The sequence below is a fragment of the Pyxicephalus adspersus genome, chromosome W (assembly GCF_032062135.1).
Source record: "Pyxicephalus adspersus chromosome W, UCB_Pads_2.0, whole genome shotgun sequence".
Classification (NCBI taxonomy): domain Eukaryota; kingdom Metazoa; phylum Chordata; class Amphibia; order Anura; family Pyxicephalidae; genus Pyxicephalus; species Pyxicephalus adspersus.
Window position 1 is genome coordinate 10,884,654 of NC_092870.1, and position 17,959 is coordinate 10,902,612.

General features: G+C 43.1%; 1 protein-coding gene across 6 annotated transcripts in view; it reads left to right on the forward strand.

Moving 5' to 3' along the window:
- LOC140342886 (disks large homolog 3-like) overlaps positions 1–17,959 on the forward strand; it is a 185,534-nt gene that overhangs the window by 35,976 nt on the left and 131,599 nt on the right. For all 6 annotated transcript variants that reach the window (XM_072429262.1, XM_072429260.1, XM_072429258.1 and 3 more), the window contains 6 exons: positions 5,865–5,915; positions 7,091–7,215; positions 7,511–7,680; positions 8,743–8,879; positions 8,972–9,116; positions 9,636–9,789. In XM_072429262.1, the coding sequence (XP_072285363.1) occupies positions 5,865–5,915; positions 7,091–7,215; positions 7,511–7,680; positions 8,743–8,879; positions 8,972–9,116; positions 9,636–9,789 (782 nt within the window). The remainder of the gene's footprint in view (positions 1–5,864; positions 5,916–7,090; positions 7,216–7,510; positions 7,681–8,742; positions 8,880–8,971; positions 9,117–9,635; positions 9,790–17,959) is intronic.

The window sequence follows — 17,959 nt, forward strand, 5'->3', positions numbered from 1 at the left end:
TTCCGACTTAAGTAAAGCACGGGATGCTCCTCTTTGTTAATAATCTGTGACAACACTGCCCCTATTCCTGAGTCAGAAGCATCTGTCTGTACCACAAACTCTTTTTTAAAGTCAGGGGTCATTAATACTGGTTGAGAACACAAGGCCCTCTTTAGAGTCTGAAATGATTCCTCGGCTTCATCGTTCCATTTTATCATCCCTGACCCGTTTCCCTTGGTGAGATCAGTTAAGGGAACTGCTATAGATGCAAAATTGGGTATGAAACGCCTATAATAGCCAGTAATCCCCAGGAATGCCCTCACTTGTTTCTTATTCACAGGCCGGGGCCAGTTCTGTATGGCCTCAATCTTGGCCACTTGGGGCTTGACTACACCTCTCCCAATAATGTAGCCTAAGTACTTGGCTTCTTCTAGGCCAATGCTGCATTTCTTGGGGTTCGCAGTCAACCCTGCTCTCCTCAGGTCATCAATCACTGCCTGTACTTTGAGTAAGTGTGTCTCCCAGTCCGCACTATGTATCACTATGTCATCAAGATAAGCTGAAGCATACTGTCTATGTGGCCTCAAAACTCTGTCCATTAGCCGCTGAAAGGATGCAGGAGCCCCATGCAGGCCAAAAGGCATATTTACATACTGGAATAGGCCATCAGGTGTGGAAAATGCTGTCTTCTCCTTGGCCGCGTCTGTCAGGGGTATTTGCCAATACCCCTTTGTCAGGTCTAAGGTCGTAATGTAACGGGCTGTGCCCAGTCGGTCTATAAGTTCATCCACCCGTGGCATAGGGTAGGCGTCAAACTTAGACACCGCATTCAACCTCCTAAAATCATTACAGAATCTTATCGTACCATCAGGCTTTGGAATTAATACAATAGGGCTTGACCATTCACTATGAGACTCCTCAATTACCCCCAACTCCAGCATCTCTTTCACTTCTTTTGAGACTGCCTCTCGTCTGGCTTCAGGAATTCTATAGGGTTTGACATGGACCCTAACCCCAGGTTCAGTTATGATATCATGTTTTATGAGAGGTGTCTTTCCTGGCTTTTCGGAAAAAAAACCCCTGTTCTGAGCGACCATCTGTCTTGCTTCCCTTTTTTGGACCTCGGACAGAGTCTCGGCTATTCTGACAACAGGCATTGTTGCCCCAGCATTGATGGGTGGAGCATGTGCTGCTGCCAGGACTGGCCGGTCTTTCCAAGGTTTTAACAGATTTATATGGTAAATCTGTTCTGGCTTTCTTTTCCCTGGTTGATATACTTTATAATTCACCTCTCCCACTTTTTCAATAATTTCAAATGGGCCTTGCCATTTAGCCATAAATTTACTCTCCACGGTGGGGACGAGAACTAGTACTCGATCTCCTGGCGCAAATGTTCGGACCTTTGCCCCCCTATCATAAATCCTTTTCTGTACTCCTTGAGCCCTTTCCATATGTTCTTTAACAATTGGCATAACTGTGGAAATCCTGTCCTGCATCTGTGACACATGCTCTATTATACTTTTGTACGGTGTGGCCTGTGCTTCCCATGTTTCTTTAGCCACATCTAACAAACCACGTGGATGCCTACCGTATACAAGCTCAAAAGGTGAAAACCCTGCGGATGACTGCGGTACTTCCCTTATAACAAACATCAGATATGGGAGCAAAAAATCCCAATTTTTCCCATCTTTATCTACCACCTTTCTCAGCATTTGTTTCAGAGTCTTATTAAATCGTTCAACCAAACCATCAGTTTGGGGGTGATAGACCGATGTACGTAGTTGGGTAACTTTAAACAGTCTGCAAAGTTCCTTCATGACATTAGACATAAAGGGCGTCCCTTGATCTGTGAGTATTTCCTTCGGAATACCAACCCGACTAAACATATGGACCAGTTCTTTTGCGATGGTCTTTGATGAAGTATTGCGCAAAGGTATGGCCTCCGGGTAACAGGTAGCATAATCGATTACGACTAAAATATGCTGGTGACCCCGAGCTGACTTTATTAGGGGGCCAACCAAATCCATTCCAATGCGCTCAAAGGGTATTTCAATAATTGGCAAGGGCACCAAAGGGCTGCGGAAATGGGGCATAGGAGCTGTAATCTGACACTGAGGGCAGGATTCGCAATATGCTTTAATGTCTCCATGCATTCCAGGCCAAAAAAATCTCTCTAAAATTCTTTCGGTAGTTTTCTGGATCCCTAAATGGCCCCCCATATTGTGTCCATGTGCCAGATCCAGAACAGTTCTCCTGTAGGGTTTTGGCACCACTAACTGCTGTACCACCTCCTCTGCCCTCTTGTCTATCTTATACAACAAGTCATTCTGTAGAGCCATGTAAGGAAAAGCAAGCCTATAACCCGGCTCCACAGGATTCCCATTTACCACTGTTATATTTTCTCTGGCTCGCGTAAGGGTACAGTCCTTCATTTGTTCACTGTGGAAGTCGTCTTTCCTAATGTCTAGGTCAGGCATACCCTGAAGTGTCACCCCTTCTGTCTCTACTCCTGACGCAGAGTCATCTAGGTCTCCGGCCATAACAGAAAATGGAAAAGGGAGGGACATATCTGTTGATTCCTCACCTACCTCCCCTAGTGGGGGATCCCCTAAGGGTTCTGGGCTTATATCTGACGCTGTCAATTTCTGCGCTGCATCTCTTTTTGGTTCCAACTTGGACTCCCATAATTTCCAAAAATGTGGAAAATCTCTCCCGAGAATCACCTCCTGCATTAGTGCTGGGACTAACCCCACTTTATGAAGCACTGACCCATAAGGAGTTCTAATATTAGCCCAGGTTGTCTGATATTCACGGGTATCCCCATGCACACAAGTCACCGTGAAGGTGTCTGATTCACTGTCAGAGGGGCCTAAAAGGCTTGCTTTCACTAGAGTTACTACACTCCCTGAGTCTAGCAGTGCAGTTACACTTTGATCATTCACCTGTAATTTACACAAATGTTTTTCCGCTCTGTCTGAACCTGTCGCAATACATACTACTTGCGCAAACATAGACATGCGGTTTTTCATAAAGGCAGCATCACATTGCATTGGTTCAGTAGTTATAGGACAGTTCGCGGCAATGTGTCCCAACTCCTTACAGCGAAAACATCTTATATGTCCTTGGTTCCTTCCAAGGTGATACCCCTTAGGCTCTCCTGATCCAACAGTCTCAGTATCTTTGTCACTTAAAGTCTTAATATTTCTCCCAGGTCCCTTATGCCCCAGAACAGTCTTACCAGGAACTCGCGGGATCCGAGGGGTTGGGGGCTCAGAGATAGTTAGAAGATCCTCAGCCGCAGAGTATCGCTCCACCAGGTCCACCAGCTGGTCTGCTGTCTTGGGGTACCCATGACTCACCCACTTCCTTAGAGCTGGGGGTAGCGATCTCAGGAACTTGTCAAGGACCACCCGCTGCACCACGTCGGGGGCTGATAACACCTCTGGTTGTAGCCACTTCCGAGTCAAATGGATGAGATCGAACATCTGCGAACGTGGTGGCTTATCCATTTTATATGTCCACTGATGTACTCTCTGGGCTCTGACTGCTAGGGTAACACCTAGCCGAGCCAGGATCTCAGACTTCAGTTTATCAAAGTCCTGGGCATCCTCAGGTTCCAGGTCAAAATAGGCTTTTTGCGCCTCACCTGCAAGAAATGGGGCGAGCAGTCCTGCCCACCGGGCCTTTGGCCAAGCCTCCCGCACTGCTGTCCTCTCAAAGGTTACCAGGTAAGCTTCCACATCATCTTCTGCTGTCATCTTTTGCAAAAAGTGACCCACCTGGATAGTTGTCTGCTCTTTTCCTGGCTGTATCACTGGAAGGCTTGCCACACGCTGCACCACTTCCTGCAAGACTTGATGGTCTCTACTCGTGGCCTCTCTCAGGGTGGCCAGCTGTGCAGACAGCAAGCGGTTGGCGTCCTGCTGGGCTGCCGTAGACTGTATCAGGGCCTTTACCACTTCGTCCATTTTAGACTTTAGTAAAATGCCCGCATCCTCCACCACTTGTAAGGGGTTTTCGCTCAGGGATCACCTTTTCTGGGGTCACAGGACTCCTGTCCGCTCCATCCAACTCAGACCACACCGAGGTTTTAATGTTAAGCCGGCCCACGGCCGGGTTTATTCAAGGTTGCAAACAAACAAAACCAAAACAGTAAAAAGAAAAACCTTGCCTGTCTGGCACTTACTAAACATAAGACTTTCCTGTCTATTGGCAGTAGAGCTTCTCCCTGTCAGCCCCAAACAAAACTAGCCGCCACCTTCTATTCAGGTCTGGGTTCTTTCACAGGGTTCAACTTCCTGTGTCCCCTGGGAAGGCTTCCTCTCACTGAGTTCCTGTTTCTGTTATACCCCACCCTCAGTGCTGCTTCCTTAATTACCTTGCAGGTGAGTTTTCCACCTGCTACTTTACATAGGAGAGGAATCTTGGGCTAATATACCTCCCTTCCACCACCAATCCTGCATTGGTGTCACAACACATATACATAAGAAGCAAACAAAAGAACGTGTGTGCTTGTGACTTTTGTGGGAAAATCTGGTCTGATGGCTTCGCGCGCGGTCAGTCGCAAGATAGTCGCGGGATTTACCCGCCAGCGGCTTCTCCGATCAGGCTTTGGAAGCTTTTATATAGGCGCCTATGTAGAGGAATTGAACTTGGTTAACTCTTGCATAACAGAAAAGAAATGAGTGATTTTAAAATATGCTTTTTTTTTAGCGCACATACATGTTTTAAACATTTGAACAGCACAAACATATTTTTAAGGGCTCAGGGTATTAGGTGTGCCATTAGAAAGAATGATTTTTTTAGGGGAACAGTGACTTTTAATGCAAGCTCGCCAGTGTAAAGCTGCCGGAGATGCACGGCTCCAGCCAAACAAAGGGAACTGTTGAGAACATTATAATGCAATAAAAAATAAACTGGAGTCATCTTTCCTATGATGAAGTCACATTTTGCTACATTGAAGTTTCTGTGCTCTATATTTTTTTACATGCTGATTATGGGGCCTGGGAGGCAAAGAGAGGCAATGAGTGGCGATGGGAGGCAATAAGGGGCAATGGGGTGCAATGAGAGGCAATATGAGGTAATAATGACAAAAAGAAACAATGAGGGGCAATAGTAAACAATGGGAGACAATGAAAGGTAATGAGAGGCAATGGGGGGGAATAGTAAAGTGTTTGCAATTAAATTTCAAAAGTGATTATCAGACCCTTTAAAGCAGAACTAAATCAAAAAACTTTGTCTAAAATCTAAAAAATTGTAATCAGGCTCTTCTGCAATACAACAAACTTACCAGCCTTTTGCCCTTTTTTTTTAAACTCACGTCTTCTCGGCTTTGCTGGCACTAATATCTTGACCCAGTCCTCTTCAAGGTTCAGAATCTTGAGCCAACTTTATTGGCCAGATTGGAATGACATAATTTCTATACATGTGCAAGGAAATGTATTCATTCCCAGCACATACACAAATGCATGCGCAGTAGGCACTAGTGACCGGGCTCACCATTCCAATTCATCCTAAAGCTATTCAGTAGGGTTGAGGTCAGGACTGTGTAGGACACTCAAGTTCCTCCACACCAAACTGGTGACACCATATCCTTATGGAGCTGGCTTTTCACACAGGGGCACAATCAAGGGGGAACAGAAAAGGGTCTTCACAAACTGTGACCACAAGGCTGGAAGAGCACAATTGTTTAAAATGTCTTTGTATGATGGAAGATAAGCACTCTATCCTTGGGAGGGGATATAATGGTCAGACTTTTTCTCAATTCGTGTATATGGAATGTTCTGGAGGATGGTAATGTATCCAGGAAGTTCTGTCTATATAATAAATGCTGGTTCAAATCTTAGGACTTTGAAATCCTTCATTTGATTGTCTCTCTTTTACAGGTGAATGGCAATGATGCATTATACAAATATGAAGAGATTGTACTGGAGAGGGTGAGTCTGAAATATGTAGTATCCGGTCTAAGCACAAATCGGCCTCTTTGTTACTGAACCTCTGATACTAAAAACAAAAACCCTCAATGAGGTCATCCAAACAGGATTCAGCAGCATTTTGACATATATATGATACCCTGGCTGTAATCATGATAAGGTACGTATTGGCCATAACCTAAAGGCAGTACAACGAGAGCGAGCAGTGCCAAAGCACAACATTTTCGTTTTTTTTAATTTTTAACTACTTCATGGACCTTGCAGATATATAGAGTGGCAGGAATAAAGAGGAAATCTCAAGTGGACCAATCATTGGACACATTTTTCTATGACAAGCACAATATGCTTAGTAATGTGTCATATATGCTTACATATATTTATAACCTCTCAAGGGGATGCCTCTATCTTCTTTTTCACGTGGATGAATTTACGTTTGCTCAGGGATCATCCAGGGTCACCATCTATATTAGTGTTTCTCAACCACTGCTCCTCCAGAGATTGCTAGGGGTCCTATAGGGTGACATTCTTCTCACTGACCAGTAATGAAGGAGGCATTCTTCCTACTGACCATCCCACCAATGTACTGTGAGCTGTGGATATAGTAATTATAAAAGACCCGAAAGGTATTTCAAGAGTTCCCATGTTAGAAAGGTCAAGAAACATCAACACACATCTACATGCTGGACTGAGAGGCTAGTTTAGATGTCTGACAAGGATCAGCCCCTGCTGCAGTCTTATACCTTTAGACTGGATACAATGTTGCAGTCTGATCACTGAGCAAGAGGAGACTGAGAAAATGCTTCTTTCTGTCTGCAGCAAACTAATAAAAACTGAGGGTTTGTAATGATAAAAGGTGGAGCATTTCAGAAAATAATAAATTGCTCTGTATTGTGACATAAAAGAAAATATTCATGCAAACTTGTTGTTACCAGTCCAAAATGGATCTTTATTTTCAAATCACAATCAACTTAGCTGGAAATAACCCATTTCTTTATAAATAAGGATTCTTATTCTGCTGGTATAGTTTTGTGAATTGTGTCCAGTATCTATTATCACACATTGGGTTTTTTTATTATATTCCACCATTTTAGTGGTAACAAATTTGATGTTAAATCATTCATAAGTGAATATTCACAGCATTTTTCTATATTGATGTATTATTTTTATACATTTTACAGGGAAATTCAGGCCTGGGATTCAGCATTGCTGGTGGAATCGATAATCCACACATACCTGATGATCCTGGAATATTCATCACAAAGATCATCCCTGGAGGGGCAGCAGCCATGGATGGAAGACTAATGTGAGATTATTATTAGGTCTCTGGATAAGGAAGCTTAGAATCCATAAAACCAGTATATAACTAGCTGTAGCCAACATAAAACCAACCAGTAGTGATTGGCATATAACTAGTAGTGACCAGCAGAAAACAGTACCCAGTGTATAACCAGTAGCAAGCAATGTATTACTACTGGTACCCAGTGTATAACCAGTAGCAACCAATGTATTACTACTAGTAACCAGTGTATAACCAGGAGCAACCAATGTATTACTATTAGTAACCAGTGTATAACCAGTAGGCTCTCCTGTGTGTGCAGAGTGACAGACTGTGTCCTGCGGGTCAATGATGTGGATGTCAATGAGGTCATGCACAGTAAAGCGGTGGAGGCTCTGAAGGAGGCTGGCCCAGTTGTGAGGCTGCTAGTCCGGCGCAGACAAAGTCCTCCAGAGACGGTTGTGGAAGTTAATCTACTAAAAGGTCCTAAAGGTCAGTATAGGGACACTGTGGATTGAAAGATGACCAGAAAATGTGTATTATTTCCTGGAACAGTTCATTCTAGTAATACATGACTAAATTATTATTTTCAAGGCCTGAGCTTGTCAACTGATATAAAGTTTGTGAGAACTGGAACACATGTCAAAATCAGATTTTATGCTCTAGTAACAATACTGAGTTGATGAGAAATGTAAGCGACTTTGTGTAATACAGGGGTATGAGACACCCCAAGTAATACAAAGGTATTATATTCTATGTGTGATATAGAGGTATGAGACACAGTGTGCAACATACACATATGGGGCACTGTATGCTACACAGAGGTATGGGGCACTGTGTGTAAGTCAGAGGTGTGAGGCACCATGTGTAGTATGGAAGCATGATTATACAGGGCCTGATTTAATAAAGTTCTTCAGGACTGGAAAAAATAGGCTATCGTGGGTGAACCTGGGTGATCCAGGAAATATGGAATAGATTTCTTAAAAAACATTTGCTAACACCTAAAAAACACTTTAAAATCCTGCACCAAATCCATTTCAGGTTAGCTGGATCACCCAGGTTGGAGAGCTTTAATAATTTAGGCCCACTGTGTATAATATATTAGTATGAGACACTGTGTGTTATATAGAGGTATGAGGCACTGTGTGTATGGCAGAAGTATGAGTCACTGTGTGCTGTTTAGAGGTATAAGGCACTGTGTGTAAAAGAGAGGTTGCAGGAGTTACTGGGTTACTTTCCCGCTGGGAAGTACTCTGGTGCATGATAGAACAGTGTTATATTTTTCTAAAAACATACATTCCCCAGGGTCTGAGTATCTTTGTGTTCCTGTGCACTTTATTGCAAAATAGATTCATGCAGCCAATTGTCCCAAATTTTAGAATAAAATATTGTCCCCTTCTTTTTGCTAAGGAGGATCTTCCATGAAAATAATCCCATGCCTTGTTCAGATATTTTCTGGTTTAGGGTGACAACTCGATGTCCCTATCTCTCAGCTGAACTGCTTCTTTGTCACCCTATCTTCTGCTGTTAAAAGTGGCCATTTCAACTTTACAGGGCTGGGATTCAGTATTGCCGGAGGAATTGGAAACCAACACATTCCAGGAGACAACAGTATCTACATCACTAAGATCATTGAGAGTGGAGCAGCACAAAAGGATGGAAGACTGCAGATTGGAGATCGGCTCTTAGCAGTGAGCGTCAAGTGTTGTGTTAGGGATAGAAGAGTGGGGAACAAGGCAGATTTTGTTCCTTTCTAAAAATTTTCTTGTTCACATTTCCTCAGGTAAATAACACCAACCTACAGGACGTACGACACGAGGAAGCTGTGGCTGCCCTGAAGAACACGTCTGACATGGTTTATCTCAAAGTAGCCAAACCTGGTCTAATTCACCTCAATGAGATTTACGCACCCCCTGACTATGCCAGCAGTGAGTACGACCATTACCCATCCCATGCTAGAAGATGCCATTGTCTAATCCAGGACAATCCATTCAGTTCTGAGGCAAAAAAAATGCAGTCGGTCGGCTTCTATATGAAGGACTGTGCCAAGGCAGAGGCAAGAGTGGTCCCTGTTTTGGGCACTGTGGTGGTGGCACAGCTTGGGAGTATGCTTCAAATGCCTCTGCATTGCCTGTCTCCTGTGCTCCCTGCAGATTATGCTAAAATTGGTTCCCCCGATATACTCAGAGGATCCTACGAGTCAGTATGACAACTAGTCATTTTGTATCAATAGCACCTGAAACACAAAGTCCAGTGGCTGGCTGTCAGTTAAGTAGCAGTGCACTGCTAATTACAACAACCGTGCCACTCCCCCAGCAAATACAAGGTCTACATTACCAATGCATTTCTGACATAGATAAAGCATGTGTCTAGACAAGTCCTTATCCCCCTTTCTGAAATTTTATTACTGTTCCTCTCATTGGATCTGTCTGTTCTTGACCTTTCAGCTTTCACTGTTGATGACCATATAACCCATAACTCCACTCTGGGTGGATACCTGAGCAGCGTGGAGAGCAAATCCCCATACCAGCCCCCTCAAGTCATGCCATTGAGATTTTCTCCTGTTTCTCGACACATGGTCGGAGAAGAGGACTTCACTAGGTGAGAATTGTGTGTTATGTCAGATGGTGACAACATGCCATGAAATCTTCACTGTGACGTGTACATAAAATCATGTGATACCCAATATTCACAGTCATCTGACAATACAACATACAGCCAAAGTTTGTGGACATTGGACCATTACACCTACAGCATATGAGCTTGTTGGACATCCAGAACAATGGCAATGTTTACAGAGCTGCCCTCCGCCCCACCATTTTTCTGAAGTTATCCCCCCATGACCACTATGGAGGTATTCCCCCAGTGTCTATTAATATGGAGTTGTCCCCCCTATGGTCATTATTACAGAGTTCCCTATAATGGCAACTTATAAATAGTTGTTTCCCTTCATCATCCTCTATATATGTCCTCCACTCCTCTAGGAAGCTGTCTCTCAAGATTTTGGAGAGTGTCTGTGGTAATTTGCCCCTATTGGTTAGGTCAGGTACTGATGATGGATGAGAAGACCTGGCTCACCATTCCAATTCATTCCAAAGAGTCCTAAGCAGGACATTTGATCTCCTCCACACAACAATTCCTTATAACATAGCTATTTATTGCAATGTAGTGCCAATACGTAACATGCACATGTACATTTTTTCGAAAATTAAATACAAATTTACAAGAGAGAATGTCCCTACCTTCTCAGTTGGTGACAACCTGCCTCCCCCTGATTTGGTATCTGTTGAAAAGTAAAATTATCACTTTGCTGAGATTCTAGTTACCTGGGCAGCAAGTCTGAAGAGCTAGGTGACAGAAAACGAAAGAGTTTCAGACTTCACTGCCCACGTCACAAACACAGGAGTTCTGAAGCAAATGGAGTCTCCACATTTCACTGCTCAGTGAGTGAATACTGTTCATACTGTGAGTGTTTACTGTCCTCATTCTTTTGGTATCGATTGACTCCCACCGAGGAAGCTGACTTGCACAGCAATACTGTAGTCTTCACCAGGGACAATATCTGCATGGAGTTTGTATGCTCGGCTGGCTGCTTGTATCTTCTAGGTGAAGAGACTTCTACTTGAAATTCTTCTCCCAAACCTGTATTTTGTTACATCTGAATTCTTGTAGTAGGCACATTAGATATAAGCTCTTCCAGGGTGACCAGATTTTGACTGATGGTGAATCTTTCCCTTGATAACTCTAGGTCAGTTGTAAAGCAAATAATAATAATAACCTAAGAAAGCATACAGATTGTTCTGTTAGTTGGTCCTGCTCCAGATGCTCACACATAGTAGTTAGTAGCATACATCTTTATTCGGTGTTCATTCCCGCTGCCATTACATAAATCTATTCAGTTCTGCCCGCTCGCATAACATATGAGGTTTCTTCACACAAATCTTGGTGTTCTTCTGATTCTGGCAGTCTATTTTCTGGGACTGGCTGTCTCTGACCAGAGTTGTACGTCTACTCATAAGCCGCTGTGCTGGACTGGTGTCTAGGCCTTGTGTGGGCGTGTTTCTGTGGTCCAGTATAGACAGGTATATATCTGTATCTGCCTGTTTTGCTTTTTGCATGAGTCTTTTGGCTGTTTTTACTGCTGACTCTGCTTTACCATTACTCTGAGGATATCCTGGAGATGATATCTGGTGCTCAAATTCCCACCTCTCCCTGAATTTTTTGAACTCTTCAAAAGTAAATTGAGCAGCGTTGTCAGAGAACACAATATCAGGAATGCCATACCTGGCAAAATGGGCCCTGAGATTTCTAATTACTGTTTTTGCCCTTGTGTCCTGTAAGTAGTCTGTCTCCCAAAAGTTGGAAAAATAGTCCACAGTTACCAGATATTCTTTGTCGTTCCACGTGAACAGATCAGTTCCTACTTTTGACCATGGTCTGTTTGGAATTGTATGTGGTTGCAATGTCTCTTTCGGTTGCTTATCATTGCATGATGCACATATTTCACACTGTACTATAAAGTTTTTTATGTGGTCATTAATTCCAGGCCAATAAACATATTCTCGTGCACAACGTAGACATCCTTCTACACCTAAGTGAGTAGAGTGTAATCTTTCTATTATGTCTCTTCTAAAGGGATAGCGGTATAACAGCCCTTTCTCCTTTGAAGATGATACCATGCTGCACAGAGAGTTCATCTCTTATGTGAAAAAATGGAGAAACTTCCATAGGAGCATGATGCTTGTATTTTGGCCATCCCTTCAAGACGACACTCTTTAAGATTCTTCTTCTTATTATTATTATTATTACACAGTATTTATATAGGGCCATTATATTATATTACGCAGCGCTGTACAAAGTCCATAGTCATGTCAAGATCTGTAGAGTTTTATCATCCTCTGTGCTGGTCTGTATTTGTTTGTCTGTCTTTTGAGACAGACAGATATTCACACATATTTATGCTTTCAATGTCTTTTTCTTCTTTACCCGTGATGGGTAGGTAAGCTCTGCTTAGGGCATCTGCAATCAGTAAATCCTTCCCTGGACAGTAACAAATGTTAAAATCGTATTTCTGAAGCCTTAAAAGCATACGCTGTAGTCCTTTTGGGGCATTCAGTAGTGGCTTCTTTGTAATACTTTCTAAAGACTTGTGATCCGACTGCACCACTACTTGTCAATCGTAGGTGTACTGGTGAAATTTCTCCAACCCAAATACTACAGCTAGTATTTCCTTCTCAATTTGAGCACATCCTTGCTCTGTTAGAGTTAAAGCTCTGCTTGTATATGTGATTGGCTGTTTATCCAGCTTAGTGTGGCTCCAAGGCCTAAATATCTTAGTGTTGCTGTGTCTGCAATAGCATTTTTTCTGACTTAAAAGCAGTTTCATGGCTATCTGTCCATTCCCAGAGTATGTCTTTGCGAGTTAGCTGCCTCAGTGGCTCACACATGTCTGATAAATGCTTGCAAAATTTAGAAAGATAATTCACCATGCCCAGAAATCGTTGTACTCCCCATATATCTGTAGGTGTAGGCATGTCCTGTATTGCCCTCACCTTCTCTGGATCCACTTTAACACCCTTTGAGCTTAGTAGATGTCCAATATATGGTACTTCTGTCATTTTTAATTTGAATTTTTCAAGGTTCAGTTTGATTTGTTGTTTTCTACATCTGTCCAGGAATTGTATCATCTTTTTCTCGTGATCCTTTGTTGCCGATTCTAGATCATCACCTTCTCCAACTATTAGTATATCGTCCGCTATTATTTTTATTCCTGACAGTCCTTCCAAAGCTTGCATCAATTTTTGTTGGAACACTTCTGGAGCCGGGCTTACACCCATGGGCATTCTCAGCCACTTTTAGCGTCCAAAAGGGGTAGAAAATGTTGTCAATAAACCTGATTCTTTATCCAGTTCCACATGCCAGAACCCATTTTTCACATCACATACCGAAAATATTTTAGCCTTTGAGAGATCAGGGAGAACATCTTCTATTGTAGGCATTGGATAGTGATTTCTTTTAAGAGTCTTGTTCAGTGGTTTAGGATCAATGCATATTCCTAACTTGCCTGATGGTTTTTTCACTACTACCAAACTGCTTATCCAGTCTGTGCTTTCCTGTACTGGTTCTGTCATGCCTCTGCTGTGCAACTCCTGCAGTTCTTTTTTAAGTGGTTGCATTAAGGCTACAGGTACTCTTCTTATGGGCAGTCTGGTAGGCTGTATTGTATTCAAATTATATATCAAATTCTAGTTTGTATTTACCTTCAAGTCACCCATCACCTTCAAATAAATCCGCATACTCTGTTTGTATGTGCTGAAAATCCAAAATGCATTCTGCCTTTTGTTTAGGATTTTGAGTATTCTTAGAAACTTCCAGACATGCAGTTGCATGTTGTTATGGGACTGCATCTTTATTAAGTCCATAGCCTGAACTGCTTTCACTCCCAGAAAAGGAATGTGGTCCTCCTTCTGCAGCACAGTAAATTCCACTCTGTAGCTCTTTCTATTACATGGATTTCTTAATTTTAGCTTGCATGTTCCCATGGGTTTTAAAACACTTTTGTTATACATCACCAGTACCTTTGCATTGCAGCTTGCTCCACAATCCAGCTGAAATCCTATGGGCTGTTCATCCACCATAAATATGGCAAAGAACTGCTTTGCATCATTGGCTTCTGGATGTTTGATTCCATTGACCTTCACTGTTGCAGGCTGCAGCCATGTAATGTCCTCTGTGCTGTCTGTGTCCTGGGTCACTGTATGGACTTGTTTGTACTATTTGCTGGTTTTCAATCTGCACACAGTTGAGAAGTGCTTCATCTTGCCACAAGCCATGCAGGTCTCCCCATATGCTGGACATTTCTCTTTGTCTCTCTCATGTCTTTTTCCACAGTATTTACACTGGAATGAGCTCAAAGGGAGCCTGGGCCTTGCTCTCCCTTTCACAGATATTGCATGTACTGAGGCATCACTGGTGCCCTCCATCATCCTCAGGCTGTCTATAGTCAGCTCAGCAGCCTTGCATGTTTGTATACATTTCTCCAAAGCCAGCTCTTCCTCCCTCAGTAATCTTTCTCTGAGGTGCAGGTCTCTGATGCCACACACTATCCTGTCTCTGATGAGGGAGTCCCTGATGTCCCCAAATCCACAGGTTGCAGCCAGTCTCTCCTTAGCTCTTTCACATATCTGTCCATACTTTCCCCAGCCTCCTGATTCCTTCAGAAGAATTTCTATCTCTCCACTGTCCCGTTCTTTTTGGGGTCACAGTGTTTATCAAATGCCAACAGTATGTCTTTCAGTGGCAGGCTGTGCTGTCTGTCAGCAAGGTCTGGGCTATTTCTTTGCCTTTTTCCCCAACTAAGTAATAAAACAGCTTTACTTTCCTCTGCTCATCTCTGGGTGCCACTGTCAGATCCATATACAGAGTAAACTCTTCCTTCCAGTGTTTTCATGTCTGTGAGAGAATGGAAGAAGTGACATCCAGTCTCTGAGGGGGTTTCAGGCCACTCTCCATAATGCAGTATGATAGGGACTCTGTACTTACAGTCGCTGATTCTCTGTACAGTTCTAGTGTCACTACTTCTTCAACCCCCACCAACGAGATGCAATAATAAAGTTGTACCAGTATCTCAGTAGTGAGGCCCCCTAGAGACCATACACAGCATATAACATATTGCTACACAGATGTAGTCTATATCCTGCATGTGCAAACTATTTAAGTCAACCCAAACTACCTTAAAGCTGAATCCCAGACACAACACTTTTTTTATACAAATCCTTAATCACCACAAAAGGTATAAATCTATATTTTATGCCCCAAATTACTTTGCAAGCTCTTCTATGACACTGTAAAAAAAAAAGTGGTGACCTTATCGCAGTGCTGTATTTAGTTTGCGCAGAATGCAGAGCTGTGGACCTGCTTACTGCAGGCTGCCTGCAAACAATTACAGGAAGTGGGTGGATATAAGACCAGTCACCCTGTACAAGGAGAGAGAGCAGCAGTGGCCTTTCTTTAACCCCCCCAGCGGTAATCCTGAGTGTGACTCGGGGTGGAAAAAACTAGCAAAAAGCGGTAACCCAGAGTCACACTTGGGGTAACTTTGGGGGTCCCCCTTACCTCAACCCCGCGCTCCAGCGGTGATCAGACGATCCCGCTGTGATGCTGGGGCGCCTCTGTCGGGGGATGTGGCCGGGTGAGAAATTTTAAAGCAGATTACTGAGTACTGAGTTTATGTTTTACAAAACATAAAATAAAAGTATAAAAAGACATTTTAGTGCACCAAGCATCATTGCCCAGTGCCCTGATGTACATTTTGCCCACTATTAGCCCTGACCTTGATCTGACCTTTTGATCACTTATAAATCACTTCCTGAATGTATCATTTCATCACTTTGTCTTTGACCTTGATTGTTCCTGACTGATTGCTGGAGACGGCATGGCATCCAAAAGGGATCTCGCCGGCGCAAGCGCTGTTTTGGAGGAGTTTGAAAGCAGCGATAGCGATTTGGAGTCCCTTGTGGAATAGAGCGATAGTGATTCACCAGGAAATTTGTCATCGAACAGCAAAAGTGAACTGAGCGACGATTCTGAACCTGAAGTCAGTGCTGTGAGCACGGTGTCCTATCGACCTTGATGTGGACCAGGCAGCACTGCCAAGATTTCCATTCACCGGCGCACCTGGGATGAAAATTGAGGCTGAATGCGATGACCCCCTGGCATACCTGATGTTATTTTTGACCGATGAAGTTATCGAAAAAATTGTTGCAGAGACAAACAGGTAAGCCGCTCTTGTGTTTGCTAACTTTTTGAAATTTTTTGCTAAATTTTTTTTATGCAGACATGTATGCTGCTTTGTGCTAACTTTTTAAAATTTTTGCCAATTTTTTTTTTATGCAAACATATATGCTGCTCTGTGTTTGCTAACATATTACTTGCAACCTTCACACTATAAAAGAACATATCCTAAAATACGTTTTTTATTTTGTTTTATGCAGGTATGCTGGACAACAACAAGGTGCTCCACACCTGAGGTTTGCAAGAAGCAGAAAGTGGGAACCTATGACCAAGGATGACATTTGACTGTTTTTGGGCTTGGTGATCCTGCTGGGAGTTGTGGGCAAACCCGTGCAGAAGTGGTACTGGTCCAAGAATAAAATGATTGCCACTCCATTCTTTGGCACAGACATGCCAGAATACCGATTTTCCCTCATCATGAAGTACCTGCACTTTGCAAACAATGAGGAATTTGATGAGACTACCCATCCTGCACCAAAACTGAAGAAAATTTGGGAAGTGTCTCAGATGATTCTACAAAATTTCCAGCAAACCTATGTGCCAGAAAGAGATGTCAGCATTGACGAAAGTCTAATGGCTTACAAGGGGAGGCCAGCTGGGTGCAGTACATTTGCGTCAAAGAGGGCACGATTTGTCGTGAAGACCTATATGCTGTGCGAATCCTCATCTGGCTACATCTGGATTACGGTATTGTACACTGGAAAAGGGACACAATTCAACCCCAGATACAGCCATTATAGATTGGCAACATCCTCAGTGCTATCCTTCATTGAGCCATTGCTAGGTCAGGGCTATTGTGTCACAATTGACAATTTCTACACCTCTCCTGAGCTTTATGAGTTCCTTCTGCAACACAAAACAGATGCCTATGGAACCGTTAGGGCTACGGCGCAACCTGCCAGCATTGTTTGCAAAAGGGAAGCTGAAGACAGGAGAAATTGTTGCCTGGCAGAAAGGAAAGATGATGGCCCTGAGATGGCGTGACAAGAAAGATGTGTGCCTGATGAGTACTGTCCATGATGTCTTCACCGTTCTGGTACACACAAAACGTGGGAAAGAAGTGATGAAGCCACAGGTGGGTATTGACTACAACAACACCACCATGGGAGGTGTCGACAGAGCTGACCAAGCCATGACATTCTACCCAGCGATGAGGAGACAGCAAGGAAGTACTACAAGAAGATTTTCAGGCATCTAGTTGAGCAGTGCCTATGGAATGCCTACATTCTGTACACAAGCATTTATCAGACATGTGTGAGCCACTGAGGCAGCTAACTCGCAAAGACATACTCTGGGAATGGACAGATAGCCATGAAACTGCTTTTAAGTAAAAAAAAAAATGCTATTGCAGACACAGCAACACTAAAATATTTTTATCCAGATCAAGCAGTGGTAGTACAATGTGATGCTTTAGAAACAGGCCTTGGAGCCACACTAAGCTGGATAAACAGCCAATCACATTTACAAGCAGAGCTTTAACTCTGACAGAGCAGGATATGCTCAAATCGAGAAGGAAATACTAGCTGTAGTATTTGGGTTGGAGAAATTTCACCAGTACACCTACAGTTGACAAGTAGTGGTGCAGTCAGATCACAAGCCTTTAGAAAGTATTGCAAAGAGGCCACTACTGAATGCCCCAAAAAGACTGCAGCGTATGCTTTTAAGGCTTCAGAAATACGATTTTAACATTTGTTACTGTCCAGGGAAGGAATTACTGATTGCAGACGCCCTAAGCAGAGCTTACTTACCCGTCACAGGTGAAGAAGAAAAAGACATTGAAAGCATAAATATGTGTGAATATCTGTCTGTCTCAAAAGACAGACTGAAACAAATACAGAGCGGCACAGAGTATGATAAAACTCTACAGATCTTAACCTCCTTGCAGTTAAGCCCGACCTTCGCTCGGGCAAAAAAAAATTGCAAGGATGGTTAAGCCCGAGATTTTTCACTTAGTCAGAGGCCTGTGAATCATTCAGAC